This window comes from Dipodomys ordii, unplaced genomic scaffold (genome assembly GCF_000151885.1).
Source record: "Dipodomys ordii isolate 6190 unplaced genomic scaffold, Dord_2.0 Scaffold43, whole genome shotgun sequence".
Classification (NCBI taxonomy): Eukaryota; Metazoa; Chordata; class Mammalia; order Rodentia; family Heteromyidae; genus Dipodomys; species Dipodomys ordii.
This window is the reverse complement of record NW_012267259.1, coordinates 1167676-1182677: the sequence shown is the minus strand read 5'-3', so window position 1 is coordinate 1182677 and position 15002 is coordinate 1167676. Positions and strand designations below refer to the sequence as shown.

Here is a 15002-nt window from a genome sequence, read left to right as displayed (position 1 = left end):
CCCATGATCATTGTCAGAGCCTGCACTAGGGTTGTCAGAGCAGCGTCAAGGAGTAAGACTTTCAGATACTACTGACAACTCTAAAATTATCTTGTTATAGTTAGAGTGAAAAGATGGAGGGAAGTTTGAGACCACAAGTGGGATGTAACATTAGGGGAGGGTGAAAGACAGCAGATCTACAGAGCTCCACATTTGCCTTTGGTGAGAGAACAAGCACTGGCCTAGAAAAGGCCTACCGAGTTGGATGTGAGGGCCTAGAGCAGTGCTGAGTTCTCACCTCACCTGAGGGATGGGGTAATATTGATCATGCCCAAGTAGTTAGAAAAACATTATTTCTGGGTGCGTCCATGAAAATATTTTCTGCAGTGATTGACATTTGAATAAGTAGATTCAGTAAAGATCCTCCCTTACCCATGTGGATGGATCACACAACCTGAAGAGAGCAAAAAGGCAGAACAGTGAGTTGGCCCACCCTTCTTGGGCTCCTAGTTCTCAGCCTGAATTATACCATTGTCATCCCATGGTGGCTCTTGCAGCATGTGGTAAACTGGGACATCTTGGCCTCCATGATCTCAGGAGCCAGTTCCTATCATTCTCTCTCTCTCTCTCTCTCTCTCTGATGCTTGCATACTGGGGCTTGAACTCAGGATCTGGGTACTGTCCTTGAGCTTTTTTGCTCAAGATAATCACTGTATCATTTGAGCCACAGCTCTACCTCTGGCTTTTTGATGATTAACTGAAGATAAAAGTCTCCTGAGTAGCTAGCATTACAGACATCAGCCACAGTGCCAGGCCTCTTTCTCTGCCTTAACTGTAGGTATGTGTATATAGTTCATAGATATCATTTCTCCTAAACAGACTCCCAGTTAGATTGTTTAGAAGAAAAAAGGTGGGGCTGGGAAGGTGGCTCAGTGGTAGAGCGCTTGCCTTGCATGCATGAGGCCCTGGGTTCGATTCCTCAGCACCAAATAAGCAAAAAGAAAAAAAAGCCGGAAGTGGCACTGTGGCTCAAGTGGTAGAGCACTAGCCTTGAGCTGAAGAGCTGAGAAACAGCACCCAGGCCCAGAGTTCAGGCCCCACGACTGGACCCCCCCAAAAAATGTTTAAAAAGAAAAAAGGTGATCATGAGTCACTAACATAAGATCACACACCAAATCATAGCCAGATTCAATCTGGAAGCCTTTTTGAAGCTTTTGAACTGGTGTTACATTCAGGGGCCTTTCAAGCTTCAAGTGCAGGGGCATGTCAAGAAGTTTGCCACATCACCCCATCCTGGGACCTACTATGCTTATTGAAAAAGAAAAACTTTAAATAGAGATATATAAAGTTCGTATGTCATGCAATTCAACCCTTTCAGCATAGAATTCAGTGGCTTTTAGTGCAATTGCAAGGTTGCATACCCATCACTCTAATTCTAAGTGTCCTATTAGTTTTAATCAGTGACTTAGATGATGCCACAAGAAGTTTGCAAAATCGAATCTGATGGCTGAGGTTAAGTATACATGTTGGCAGATGAAGAAATAGGTGGACAGATTCTTAACCGGTTCTACAACTGGAGAATATAAAGCCATGGTCATGGTCAACTGTAGGACACAGACTGTGATCACTCTATGGTGCCCAGCATGGAGCCTGACTTTGCATCCCAAGGGGATGGCTTGTTCTCCACTCAGTGTGCATCAGACACTAGCTGGGATGGCCAAGGTACTCCTTTCTTCTTCCTTTCCATCTGCTTTGCAAGTGGAGTAAATTAACTATTCTGAGGCTTCACTTAATGAAGCAAATTAATTTGGAGAAGGGCTCTCCCACTCCCTGGCCACATGGTGGGCATCAGATGATGGACCGCTAATGCTTCCATTAGCTGCCCTATTCTAAGAGCTAAGAGGTTGAGCTTTGGAGCCAGTGGGGTCTTCTGAGACTCCTAACAGCCTGGGAGGGGATCGTTGGAGCCACTAGGCTCCAGCTTCAGCCTCCGCTTCAGCACACGGAGGAGACTGAGCCCCCATCTCCTTTGGCTTCCACAGAGCCACATGGGCAACTCTCAGGGAGGGTGGGGATCCCTGACTCTGAACTTGCCTCGCTGTGGAGCACATGTTCCTCTCACCCCTCATCCTCCCATCTCTCTTCCATAGCCCCCTTGAGTCTCACAGGTGACTCAGTCACCACCTCCTCCAGAGACTATTCCAGACCACCTCCTTATTAACTCCCATAGAACACATAGAGACTCTACAGCATTCTGGTGAACTCAGCAATGGGCAGGTATGTCGCCACGGGAGCTCCACCTCAGGCGCTTGAGAGCAGGGTCCACATCTTCCACTCTGGTGTTCTCATCAATCCTAGCTGGGGCGTTCGCTAGTTCTTCACTGGGGGCTGCAGGGCACACTGCCCACACCTCATTCAGAAACAAGCACTCACTCTCCTGGCAAACCCTGGCTGAAGAGAACTGCTCAGCCTGAAGCCATACCCCCTTCCTAGGGCTAAGGGACATTGAGGGGAGGGGTGGGGTGGGGGTGGGGGTTGTGGGGGCGGAATAAAGGCCTGGCTGTCACTCCATCTCGGATCAACTCTCAGGAGAACCCCCAACTTCAGAACTCCCTTTAGGGCCAGAACATCCCAGCAAGACTTGATGGAAACTTCACTGCAGTCCTGCCACTGCCCTTCTCCTTCTGTCTATATTGGCCGATCCCCAAAACACCCCAAAAAGATCATCTCCAGCAGGAATCTGGTTCTGAGAGAGAGAGAGAGAGAGCAAAGACCGTATATTCAGCATCTATTCATCACCTCAGTTTACTTATCTCTTAACATAGAGCCAGGGGTGGAGATCGTGGGAGGAGCTGAGGAACCCTCCCTGCACCCCTCAGAGGCGAGGTAAGGTAAGCAACCTTCTGAGGTTCACTAAGGTTAACAGAGGCTATGGAGCAGGATTCAGTCCTGTCATGAATTTGCTCCTCTGCGGGCATGCTAGAGGCAGGGAGCTTTGCGGGGAGGTAGGCAAACGTTGGCAGGTTTACCTTTCAAGCAGCAGGTCTTCAAAAGAGTAGGGGTAGAGCACCAAAGCCATCCTATATTTTGAGGGAATGCATGGAATGTTCATTTATTACATTCATATCATAAAATGTATGATTTTGTCTCAAATCTGTCATCTTTTATTAGCTTCCAAAAATAAACAAGTAGTTTGAGAACATTCCTAAGGAGAAAGACCTCTTAATCGGCTATGTGCTTCTTCTCTTCTCTGGCCCCCTTGAAAAATGAGGGGAAAACACCCACAACTCAACTACAATCATGAATGGAGCTCCTTGAAACAGTCCAGGGAAAGGTAGGGGAGCCTGCAGATGGCTGCTATGGAGGAGCTCTCCTGGGCTGCCAGCTTGTGGTAAGGTCATGGCTACGGATCCTGGAGAGGGAACAATTGATCTCACTGACCTAGCCTCAGAGCAGTGCACAGCAGGCTTCCTGGGTTCCAAAGCAAACCTAGTATGCTAATGAGGTCTTGTGTTAGAAGCCTAGCTAGTGCCCAGATCCAGTGGCCCATGCCTGTAATCCTAGCTACTCAGGAGGCTGAGATCTCAGATGTAGTCCAAAGCCAGCCTGGGCAGGAAAGTCCATGAGACTCTTACCTCCAATTAACCACCAGAAATCTGGAAGTGGTGCTGTGGTTCAAGTGGTAGAGCACTAGCCTTAAGTTGAAGAGCTCAGGGACAGCATCCAGGCCCATAGTTCAAGTCCCATGACCAACATTAAAAAAAAAAAAAGCCCAGCTAGCTCCAAAGACTCTATTCCACGATTCCTTGGAGTATTTGGGTACCTTAGACCATTGTGACCTACAGAGCAGATCACAAGACCACTCCTAGATGCTTTGAAAGAATGAGCTTGTATAAGCATTCTAGTTAGTGGACCTCTCTCTCTCTGTCTCTCTCTCTCTCTCTGGCCGTGTGCTCTCACTCAGCTTTCTTGCTCACCGCCGGCATTCTAGTTTGGTACCTGGCTGGTTAACTGCAGATGGAGTGTCATGAAACTTTCTGCTTGGGCTGTTTTCGAACCACGATCCTGTAGGAATCAACCTCCTAAGATTACAGGCATGAACTACTGGTGCCCAGCTTAGTGGATTCATTTTACAAAAGGAGAAATAAGAACTTTCATGAGGTGAAATAATTTGCTGGAAGGGCCCAGAGCTGGTAAGCAGAGAAGGGATTCATATTCTGCTTGTAATTCAAGAGCCTAAGCTTATAGTGCTTAGTGACTAAGTTCTCTAACAGCCTCTGATGACAGGAAAAAATTGTGAAAGGACCCATTAGAAACACCTGCAGAGTCAGGTTGGTCTGGGACACAATGCCACCTTCCCTGAGGGCAAGAATGCTAGCTTCCACCTTGAGAATGCCTTCCTGGCTGCTAGCAATCAGTTCCAGGTACAACTACATTCACATGCTATATGGAGAGGGCAGCTACTGGACCTCAACTTCAGCCTCTCTGCAGAAAGACAGGAAGGCACAAATCCCTGCAGGTATGCTCAGAAGGGCCACAGGGACATGGAGGGGGGGGGGCGGGCGGGGAATCCAGCTGACCATTTTCCTTCATGTGACAGAAGGTCAGCATCCAAGGTGCTCCTAAGCCATTAAGCCTGATTCTGCTCACCTGGTGTGCTCAGGGGATGAATGCCCTTGGCAGTGTGGTTTAAGTCTAAAATATTAGGAAGGTTAGCACATCTGTACAGTTGTGTGAATTATCAAGGTCAAATCTAAAGGTCTGTCACTTAGCAAGGCCTCTACCGAGGATCATCCACAGAGAGGGCCAGAGTTGGCCTGCAACTTTCCTGCAACCTAGGAAAGGCTGAGGAGGCCTCTGTGTTTGGACACTGAAGTCCTTAAACTATACTCTTGCCTACTTTGTTCTGGGAGTCCTTTTGCCTGGCCATTCCACAAAGGCTTCAAGGGGACCATGAGTGATGGATTGAGCCGTGTTCTGAAATGGGAATGAGGAATGGGCTTGCCACCTAGCACACACTTTGATCCAGTCCTCATCTGCTACTTCTGACCCTAGTGGTCACATTCTGGCTGTCTTCCTTTAGTCTGAGTCTCGACTGATACAGACGCAGCTGCGCCCACCCCTCCACGTGAATCTTCCACGAGTTTCACGATGTGGATGCTCTTTCCTCTTTTTCCTGGCCCCAGTCCTCCAGCTCTCCTCACAGGACATACTTTCCATCCCTTTAATCATCTTTATTGCCTTGCTTTGGACAGCAGCCCAGCCCACATCCTCTGCGAGGTGTGCCGACCTACCCTGGGCATTAGCTACCATGCGCGAGCAAGGCGCAGGGGAAATTGGACTTCCCCATCCTTGTATGGTATGAGGGTTCCTCTTTCTACATTCCTGGGTCATGCTGCTGCCTTCCAGAGGCCTGTCCTTGTCCTGGGGACTTCTTCAGAGCTCAGAAAGGAAGATGTGGGGCTAAGCTGGTTACCACTGCCTGGACAGGGAAGCCTTCGCACTGGGGATTCTCCACGAACACTGGGGGAGGGAGTGCTCCCCCTGACATTTTCTCCGCCCCTTGTGAATCCCACTATTCCTTTAGGGGTGTCCCCTACTTCTTCCCTCTATCAGGAGCCTCGGAAGTAGGAGTTGAAGCCATGTAAGGCTATACACACAATGTAATTATCTGTACCCTGGTACGGCAGGAACAGGCTTGGTCCAATTATCAGCTCAAGTTTCCCTTGTCATGCCTAGTGGTTCCACATGAAGTGCCTGGTGGTTCTGACTGCTAAGCCAGGGCTGCCTGCTTCCCAGCTGCTTGGACATTCACTGTTCTCTGTGAATGTTTTCAGATCTATTAAATCTACTCCTGGATGACAAGCATTCTGGTGGCCATCATAGGTCCAACCTGTGACCACGCCTCTTACTCCTGGCTTGGGGACTGCACGCTTAGGGAGGGATCAGACGGGGTCAACCACACCCCTCAGTCTCCAGGAGATCTCCAGCAGCTTAAGGGCAGGTTTCCCAGCGAGAGATGTCAGTGAGATGTTTCTTGTCTCTTAGAGAATATTCTCTGTTCATTAAAGCTAAAACCACAAGCCTTCACCTTTTTTTCTAAGAATAAACTCCCTACAGGGGAATACCTCATTTTAATTCGTCAGGCATAAGCCTTTTTGTTCTTTCTTTCTTTGTTTTGGATTTCCATCCAGAAATAATTTATGCACATTCAAGTGGGGAAAAAAACCCTCCAATTCCCCTTTTGCACAAATAGCTGCACACAACAAATATTGTTCTACACCTGGATTTTTCTTTTTTTAGCTTAAACTGTATCTTGAAGACCTTTGTACATAAAAAAAGGCCTGGTAGGAAATAGATGCACACATTTCCTGGTTGCAATCTCAATACCTTGTTCCTATCCAGGGACTTCTTATCACTCCTTTCCTATCCTTTGTGTGTCCCCCAGTGCTCGGAGCCCCACGACAGAGCCTGGCTCATGGCTCCGGGCACTGGGAACAGCAGCACATCAGTGTTGTTGTCTGTCACAGCACAGCTGGCTTGTACACTCAGCCACTGGGGAGAAGGAAAGACTTGTGAGCTCAGGGAGCCTCCTGGAGGCCATGCTGTTAAACATGCCCATAGGTCCTATTCTTTGAGGACCCTGGTGCTGCTTGGAGGTCAGCAGAAAGAGTGCTTCTCCTAACCTGTGAATGGGCACTGCCCATTCCCAGGAAGAGGAAATGGGGGGAGGGGAATGGTGAGCTCTCCACTGCTCTTGAAGGGATCCAGTACGTGGGTCAAAGGAGTACAGCTGTGGCGGCTGTATGGAAATCCTGGACTGGCAAGCAGTCTCCAGACTTCGCTAATCTTATAAATCTGAGCCTATAAGCACAGGCCAGGACTGACCTATCACAAGGGCTGACAGGAAAAGAAATGCCAGCATCCACTGGTCTCTCCTACCTTCGATCATTTCTCCTCCTCCGGAACAGCTTCTTGGTATGTGCAATCTCCACTTCATGGGGCATCGGGTGGTAGCCCTGTGATGTGGGTAGAGAGGGGATATGAATAACTTCTGCAAGAGCAGAGGGGGTGTGAGCCACAATGAACATGACACATCCAAGACAGGAGGACAGGAGAGCTTAGGCTCTGATCGCCAAATCCAGACAGGAAAATAGGAAAACACTAGCCTCAGTGAATTTCCCATCAGGCGAGAGTGCTGGAATCCTAGCCTCAAAGGATGGAGGGGAATCAGAATTCATTATTACACCCTCAAATACAGGTGAGGCTGCTGAGTACAAAGAGCTGGGAGAATTGTTCCATATCTTACAGAGAGGGGATAGCAGGCCCTGTGGCACCCCAATCCAGAACACTACACGTACTCCACAAGGGCTCAATACACAGGGACAGGCTTCCCCTTCCATCTCCAGTTTCCTAACAAAATGAGAATGCCATGACCTTCTGTTGTGGGACTGAGAGGACCAGGAGATGATCCTGATCAGAGGCCAGGCTCTCCTGCACAATTTTACCCAACAGCCTCTTCTCCTTATATTATCTGGGAATTATTTAGGGAAAACATGCAAATTGCTAAATGCTTTTTTAAGTTTCAAGGGAGGGAGTAGGGAAATTCTAAAGATGGTCTTTTGCATATTGTCCTCATGGCAACTACTTCTACATCCACATCAAGGTTGAGAAGAGACCTTCTACTCAGAATGCAGGACCTTGTGTTACTGAAAATTCTGTTCTTTCCATGATCCTACCATCTCCATCCCCCACAGGAAAATGTGCTCTGATGGGGACCTGGCCATTCCACTGGGGAGCCTGAGGTAGAATAGGGGGTTCCTAGGTCTGGTACCTAGGGGTCTGGGGGAGAGGTGACCTGGCTTGGGCCTGGAGACCCAAGTATAGCTCCTGGCACAGAGTCTCAAAGTAAGTGTGACCACCTGCATATCTAGACATAAACAGGGTTAGAAAGAAGCCACAGAGCCCACTCTGCTAGAGAAGGTCAGTGGGCATCCATTTGGCCGCAACCTCAACTTAACAGGCAGAAAGACTGAGGTCCAGGGAGATCATTTAGTGCATGCGTGATGGCAGTTCTGTGGGCTGCAGCCCTGTGCACTGGGGGCCATGGGAGGACCTGACTGGTCTGTCTTCACTGCGCTCAGCCTCCAATCAGGGTGAGAGGTGGGCAACATTTTGATCCTAGCTGTGGTAACAGGGGGAGGACAATAGGTCAGGACCTTGGAGTTACCGCCATTTGGCCCAGACATCTATTGAGTTCAGGGAGGGAAAGACACATTTCAAACTATATTTTAATGAGCATCCTTCCTTCCCACCTCCTGTCTTTCTTGCTTCTAATAATCTAACCAAAAAGGCATGAATGAATTCCGGGCTCCAGGCAGCCACAATGGGTCTCTGGGGACTTTAGGATGTGCTTTGTTTAATGGTTTTCTCAAAGGATATTATTTGTTTTCTTTAATACAAAACGCAAACAAGGAAAACCACCAAGTCTTCCTCTCTCATTTCCCCTGTCCCACCCTGGCCAGGCTCTCAGCTGGCCCCTTTCCCTTATTCTTTCCCTCCCTCCTTCCCTCCTTTTCTCTGCCTCCCTTCCTCCCTCCCAGTCTGCCCAGGTCACTTCAGGAACACATGGGGTGTGCCTCCAGTAGACAATGGACAGGAAGCTCAGGCTCCCTCCCGAGCTGGCAGCAGAATGGGATCTCAGCTCTGGGGCTGCACAGAAGGAGCTGCCCACAGAACTTGGCATAACACAAGTCAGGAGATGCCAGACTCCTCAGTCTGGCCTCACGGTCCTGGGCTCCGAACTACATCCTGGCTTCTTCCCACAATGGCAGTAGCAGTGCAGAGCTGCCCTCTGGACTTGACCTCTTCAGAGATCCTCACCTGCCCCCAGAACTACAGAGAAGATCATACAGCCACAGGGAAAGTGCCCTCTGCTCCTGCCATGTGATCGCCCAGTCCATGACTAGTGAGATGGGGTGGTTTGGTAGATAGGGGCACTTGATGTCAGGAATGACCAATGAGGAGTCTACAAGAAAGGAGTCTCAGTTGCTGCTCCTGGTAGCCTGGCCAGGACAGATGGTACACTGGCTTCAGACTGGAGATGCATCTACTTTTCAGACAGGTGCTACCTCTCTGTCAGAGCATCCTTGAGAATATCCAATGGCCCTGGCTCTTTGCTCAACACAACTCCCTGCTCTGAAAGAGGCCCATGTGGACATCAGTCTAGAGACGAGTTCCTCCCCAGGAGCAAGAACCAGTCTTGGGTTCTCCAAGGTGCCTGTGGTCATCCCGCAGCCCATGTGCCCATGACCCCATCCAGGACTGCCACTAGCCCAACCCGCTCCTCAGTTGTTTTTTTTTTTAAATTGTGAAAATACTGTACAGAGGGGTTACAATTACATGGGCAAGGTAATGAGTACATTTCTTCTCAAGCATTGTTGCCTCCTCCTTTGTTTCCCCTTCCCATCCCTTCCCATCTCCTCCCCCCTCCTCAGCTTCTTTAAGAGAGACCACACTCCTTTTGGCTCTGAGACCTGGTTAAAGTTCTTCCTCCGTCCAACCCTTGACCACTTCCCATAACTAAGCGGGCCCCAGACACAAGTAGATTATAAAGACTGCAGGTAGGGATGGAGGGATGAGAATTCTTCTACATGGGCTGGCAGAGCACATGTGAGACACACATGCACACACATTTACATGTACATATGCATGCACACAGTACTTATGCATGTGTGCACATGCATGCTCTCTCTCCCCCTCTCTCCTTCCAGAGGTCAGTGCAGGTATAAGATACAGCCCCAAGGAGCAACATATTATTGTTTTGGTTGTAAAATCAGTCCAGATACACTGGGCATTCCAAGGAATTAAAGGCAGACCCCAGCAGAGCTCTGGTCCTAGAACTGGCTGGGGTTACAAGGGCCTTGATCCAAGATGACAGCTCTCCCCTCCCCTTCCACATGCATCTGCCTGCCCATGCGATTAGCATTACCCTTTCCATTGTCTGTCTATCCTATGATGGTATGTGTGCACACGGGGGCTTGAACTCAGAGCCTGGGCATCACCCTTCCATTCATGTGTCCATTCTATGATTGTGTGTGTGTGTGTGTGTGTGTGTGTGTATGTGTGTGTTGGTACTGGGGCTTGAACTCAGGGCCTAGGCACTGTCCCTTAGTTTTTTGCTCAAGGCTGGTTGCTCAATCACTTGAGTCAGGGTTTCACTTCTGGCATTTTGGTGGCCAATTGGAGATGAAAGTCTCACAGACATTCCTGCTTGTGCTGGCTTCAATCTGCGATCCTCAGATCTCAGCCTCTTGGAGCAATCATGGTTCTGAGCCATGGATGTCAGGCTCCTGTAATATGTAATCACTATGGATGTGGTGATGAAAAAAAAAGCCAGTACTTACTCTTCTGTAGCACACATTTTAGAGGATGGAGAGCACCAAACAAGCATACAGTATGTGTAATAAGTGACAGCGATTTGCTATGGAACAAAACTAGGCAGGCCAGGGGACGAGAAAAGCAGGGGTAAGGAAGAGGTCAGGAAGACCTCTTATTCTGGGAATAGTGAACATCCATCTATCCATTTCCTTATCCCTTCCTCCATGGTTTTTCTTCACCCAACAGTAGTTGAAGGACTATTATATATATTAGATGGAAAAGACCACAATGAAAAAGACTCCATCCTACTCCTAGAGGGGGGCTCAAGGAACCACAAACAAGGAATCTATTCTATGCCATGGGTTAGAACCAGGGAAGGACCCAGGACACCTCCTTGGAGAGAGTCCAGGAAGACTTTGCCAAGGGGGGGTGATACTAATTTGAACCCTAAGGTATTGATTAGAGGCAGGAGAGTGAGCAAGCCTGGGTTTCAAGAGAGCACTGGCAGTCCTGACAAAAGTATGTCTTGGGGCCCTTTGTAGATACTCTCTTTACCTTGTGCAGTGGTTAGAACTGTATCACCCTACTACAAAAGGTTTCTTACGAGTCCTCATGCTTGGTGCTTTGCATGTGACATTGGGAAAGAGTCTTTGCAAATATAATCAAGTCAAGATGATGTCATGTAAGATTAGCTTGGAGCCTAAATCCAACCAGTGGTGTCACTGTAAGAAAAAAGTTTGGATCCTAAGACCCAGCAGAGGCCGAGGGAAGATGGAGACAGAGTTTGGAGTGATGTAGCTAGAAGCAAGAACTGTCAGAGTCACCAGAAGTAAGGAAAAGGAGCCTAAGAGACCCGGATGGTCCTAGCCCTGGGAACTGAGACACTTCTCTGTGGCTTTGGTCCAGAGAAGTTAGTTTTCTTTCTCACACAATGGCTCTTTAAGAAGGAAAAAAGTGCTAGGCACCAGTGGCTGACACCTTTAACCCTAGCTACTCAAGAGGCTGAGATCTGAAGATCTCAGTGCAAAGTTAGCCCAGGCAGAAAAGTCTGTGAGATTCTTATCTACAATCACCCACTAAAAAGCCAGAAGTGGAACTGGGACTAAAGTGATAAGAACTGCAGTGTTGAGTTCAAGGCCTAGTATGAACTCACACACATACAAGAAAGCCCTAATCCTGCTATGTTAAGCTCCTTCCGATTTCAGACTAGAGCTATAGCACTAAATGCGTGACTTTACTAGTGTGGGCTGGAGAAGACTGAGCAACCCAGCCCAAGCCAAGAGAGTGGCAGCGGTCTTGAGCAAAGAGGTGTCTACACCAGGCTCCTGACCAAGTAAGCTCGGCTCTGTACTCATTGACATATCCATCTACCCCATCACACCTGGAGAGCAACTCTTCCCTCTGCCTTTTGGAAACTTTGTTCATGAGATTTCATATTGACTCTCTCAGGCTCCAGTACCAAGAATGACTATGAAACACATGGAAACCACTGGCTTCCTCCTCTCCTGAATATACCCTGTCCTGGTGTGGAAGGCATCACAGATTGTCTGGCACTAGCGGATAGCCAGTGCCTGCCATGCCCTCTGGGCAAACCATGAGCATCGTGGTGCCAGGATAGATCCTCCTGGCTGAGTCCAGAGCCTGCTAGCTCAGGGCTGGCCGTCTCCCACCACCTGCAGCCCAGCTTGAGGAGATGTCCTAAGAAGTAAACACCATGAAAATCCACAGCTCAGCTCTTCTGACAAGAAGCTGGTCTTAATAGCAGAGGCTTCCTCCCGCTGGGGGTCATGTTTTCTCATAGCTTCTAAGAAGTTATCCTACCCAGGTCTTCCACGTGGGCAGGATGTGTGGGTCACGTCCAAGCATTAAACAGGTAATGTTTCTAAAATTCCTGGAATCTCTAGGCTGCAGGGCTATTCAGAGAAGCTGACCTGTTTCAGAAAGAAGGGCAAGGGAGTGGGCAGACTCACCCATGTTTAAATGGGTGGTTTTCTAATTTTTTTTCTTTTAATTTATTTATTTTTAATCAGCAGAGACTCTTTAAGAAAACAATGCCTTAGTTGGAGTCCCGATAGAAAAACATAGATAAATGCTGACAGGGAAGAGACCCAGAGGCTGCTCAAAGCCTTCCACCATCCCTTGCCACAGCCTCCCTCCAAATGAACTTAACCTTGACAGATATGAGGGCTCTGTGGTGAACAAAAAGGTTTTCTACAAGATGGACTTGATTTGGGGACCCTGGACAGGTTTCTGTGGAGCCAAGGACCCCAAGGGGCCCCTTGGATCCTATGCAATAGCCCTGTTCATATGTAAGGAGCGGCCCACCCAAAGGAAAAGCGTCAGCCACTGCCCCCACCACCCGCTGGCCTTGACAGACACTTTCAACTTCTATTTATGGAAATGTAGCAGAAGGCAATCTGGGTTGGGGCCAGAACCGGGGCCTTCACTGGGGTTTTGAGTAGTATGAAGAAGGTCACTTGGGGACATCCATTGCCCCACTCCACCCATGTGCCTGCCACCCCATCTCAACATACAAATTCCTTGGCCTAAAGCATCTTCTCATCTCTATCCATCCCTGAGATCCTATCCAGCCTTTGCCATTAGCACAAATGCCTAGCTTTGCAAAGCCAATCCAAATTCACGTGAAAATGAATCCATTTGGCTGCACAGTATATTGGGTGAATTTGTTAGCCCTCTATCCCATGGCGTAGTCTGTCCAGGTATTGTTCATCTTTATTCCCGCAGCCAAGCTATAAACTCTTAGGAGCTCAGGGAGCCATGATTCCTTCCCATGTAGCCTCTGGGGTCTGCCATAGGGCCTTGTGGACCTCCAAAACTGCCTTGGGATGAAAAATTAAGATGACTAGTGACCCTCGATGGGCCAGAGTTGCACCATGTACAAGCTACCTATCACAGGCTAGGAGAACCCCCGGGTGATGCAGGGACCTGGCCAATCGCGTGTGGTCTATAACCAGACAATAGCTCAGCTGGGCAGGAAGTCACATCCTTGAAGGCTTTATCAGCTCTCAAGGCAAGATGGCAGTAGTTTGGGTCCCTTCCCCCACCAATCCTCAGTCAGACTAGATCTCTGAGGACCAAGGCAACTGTTCACTGGTGACTTGGTTCTAGAAGCAAGTCAGCAGACAAGTCTGGTCAGGCTCCAATGCTGCCTCTCTAAGCCTCAGTTTCCTCTGCTTAAACCAATAGCCACTTTTCATTGCAGGAATTAGGGAAGGTGCAAGAAACTGAAGAAGATGACATACAGGAATGTACCTGGCCAGTTTTGGAATACAGATTTGCTGTGCCCAAATAGGAATGTGCTCAAGGCCAGCCTAGTCCACAGTGAGAAGGATCCAAAGGCACCCTGCATCCACAGAGCTGAGGCCAAACAGACTGTGGCGATGACAGTGTCCACGAAGAGAGAAATATATCTAGAGGATTCACACAAGCAATAGAGGCCAGGACACTTGAGACCAGGAGTGCCATCCTGGCAGTTCAAGGCACGGATACATACAGGATCCCGGAGGGTAGACCAGCCTTAGCTCCCAATGGTCTCTCCTGGGTTACAATAGTTGACTGAAGAACCCAGGGACCACGCTGCTCTGTCCTAGATTTGTGGGTTGACCATAACAAAGTCTGGGGGATTTCATGGATTCCTTGGGGTCCTATCTTCCCCTTAGCTCCTTAGCTCCACCTCTAGCCACATTTTAGGTATCCGAGATGCCTAAAATGTGTATCTATGGACAATGAAATGGCTAGTTGAGAAAGAAGAGAAGACAAAACAGTTTGGACGCCTGGATAAATCCTGCTTGCTCTTCTATTTTTAATATCTATTTTCTGGGCCATCACAGGGTGGCAAGGAGATTAAGACAAGAGATGCTAAGGTGAGGCTGGAGCATCCTGGTGCCAGGTCACACGTGGAGGAGCTGGCCCAACAATGAGGGGAAGCTAGAGGGCAGGCTCTTTCCTGCCCCTCCAGGCCTGCCCCATAAATGCACTCCCTCTAGTGAGTGAGCAATTCCATTTTCCTGGAAGATGTTCAGAAAGTCTCCTTGCCATAGAAGGAGCGGACCGATGTATGCTGGAGAATAAGCTATCACAGTGATAAAGTGAAAATCACAATGACTCATTTCTTGAGATAGACACTGGGTTAAGATTTTCATATATATATATATATATATATTTAATGAATTTAAACCTGTTGAAGCCCTGCTCCATCCTCTACAGGTGAAGAAAAGAAAGATGGGATAAATTAAACAGCTCATCTAAAGAAACCAAGCAAGGATGGAACTCAGGCGTCAACTCAAAATTTGCTAAATGCTTAAACATATCTGCACAGGCTGAGGATCCAAAATAGTATAATATTCCTTTAAGTGCCAGTCACAAGACCAGCAATCTTACAAGTTTCTACCTGAAAGCTAAGGCAGGGGACGCATTTTTATGGCAGGTCTTGAATATTGCAAAGTATCATCACCCAACAAAGATGTCGATGGAGTTAGAAAATGAATGAACACAGAATGAAGATATATATATAGATAGATAGATATCTATCCATCTATCTATCTATCTATCTATCTATCTATCTATCTATCTATCTATCTATCTATCTATCTATCTATCTATCTATCTATCTATCTATCTAT

At 48.2% G+C, this 15002-nt stretch overlaps 1 protein-coding gene across 4 annotated transcripts in view; it reads right to left on the bottom strand.

Annotated features, from left to right (window-relative positions):
* Positions 1-15002, bottom strand: part of Ctif (CBP80/20-dependent translation initiation factor) — a 239411-nt gene that overhangs the window by 120133 nt on the left and 104276 nt on the right. For all 4 annotated transcript variants that reach the window (XM_013018910.1, XM_013018913.1, XM_013018914.1 and 1 more), the window contains exon 7: positions 6922-6998. In XM_013018910.1, coding sequence (XP_012874364.1) covers positions 6922-6998 — 77 coding nt within the window. The remainder of the gene's footprint in view (positions 1-6921; positions 6999-15002) is intronic.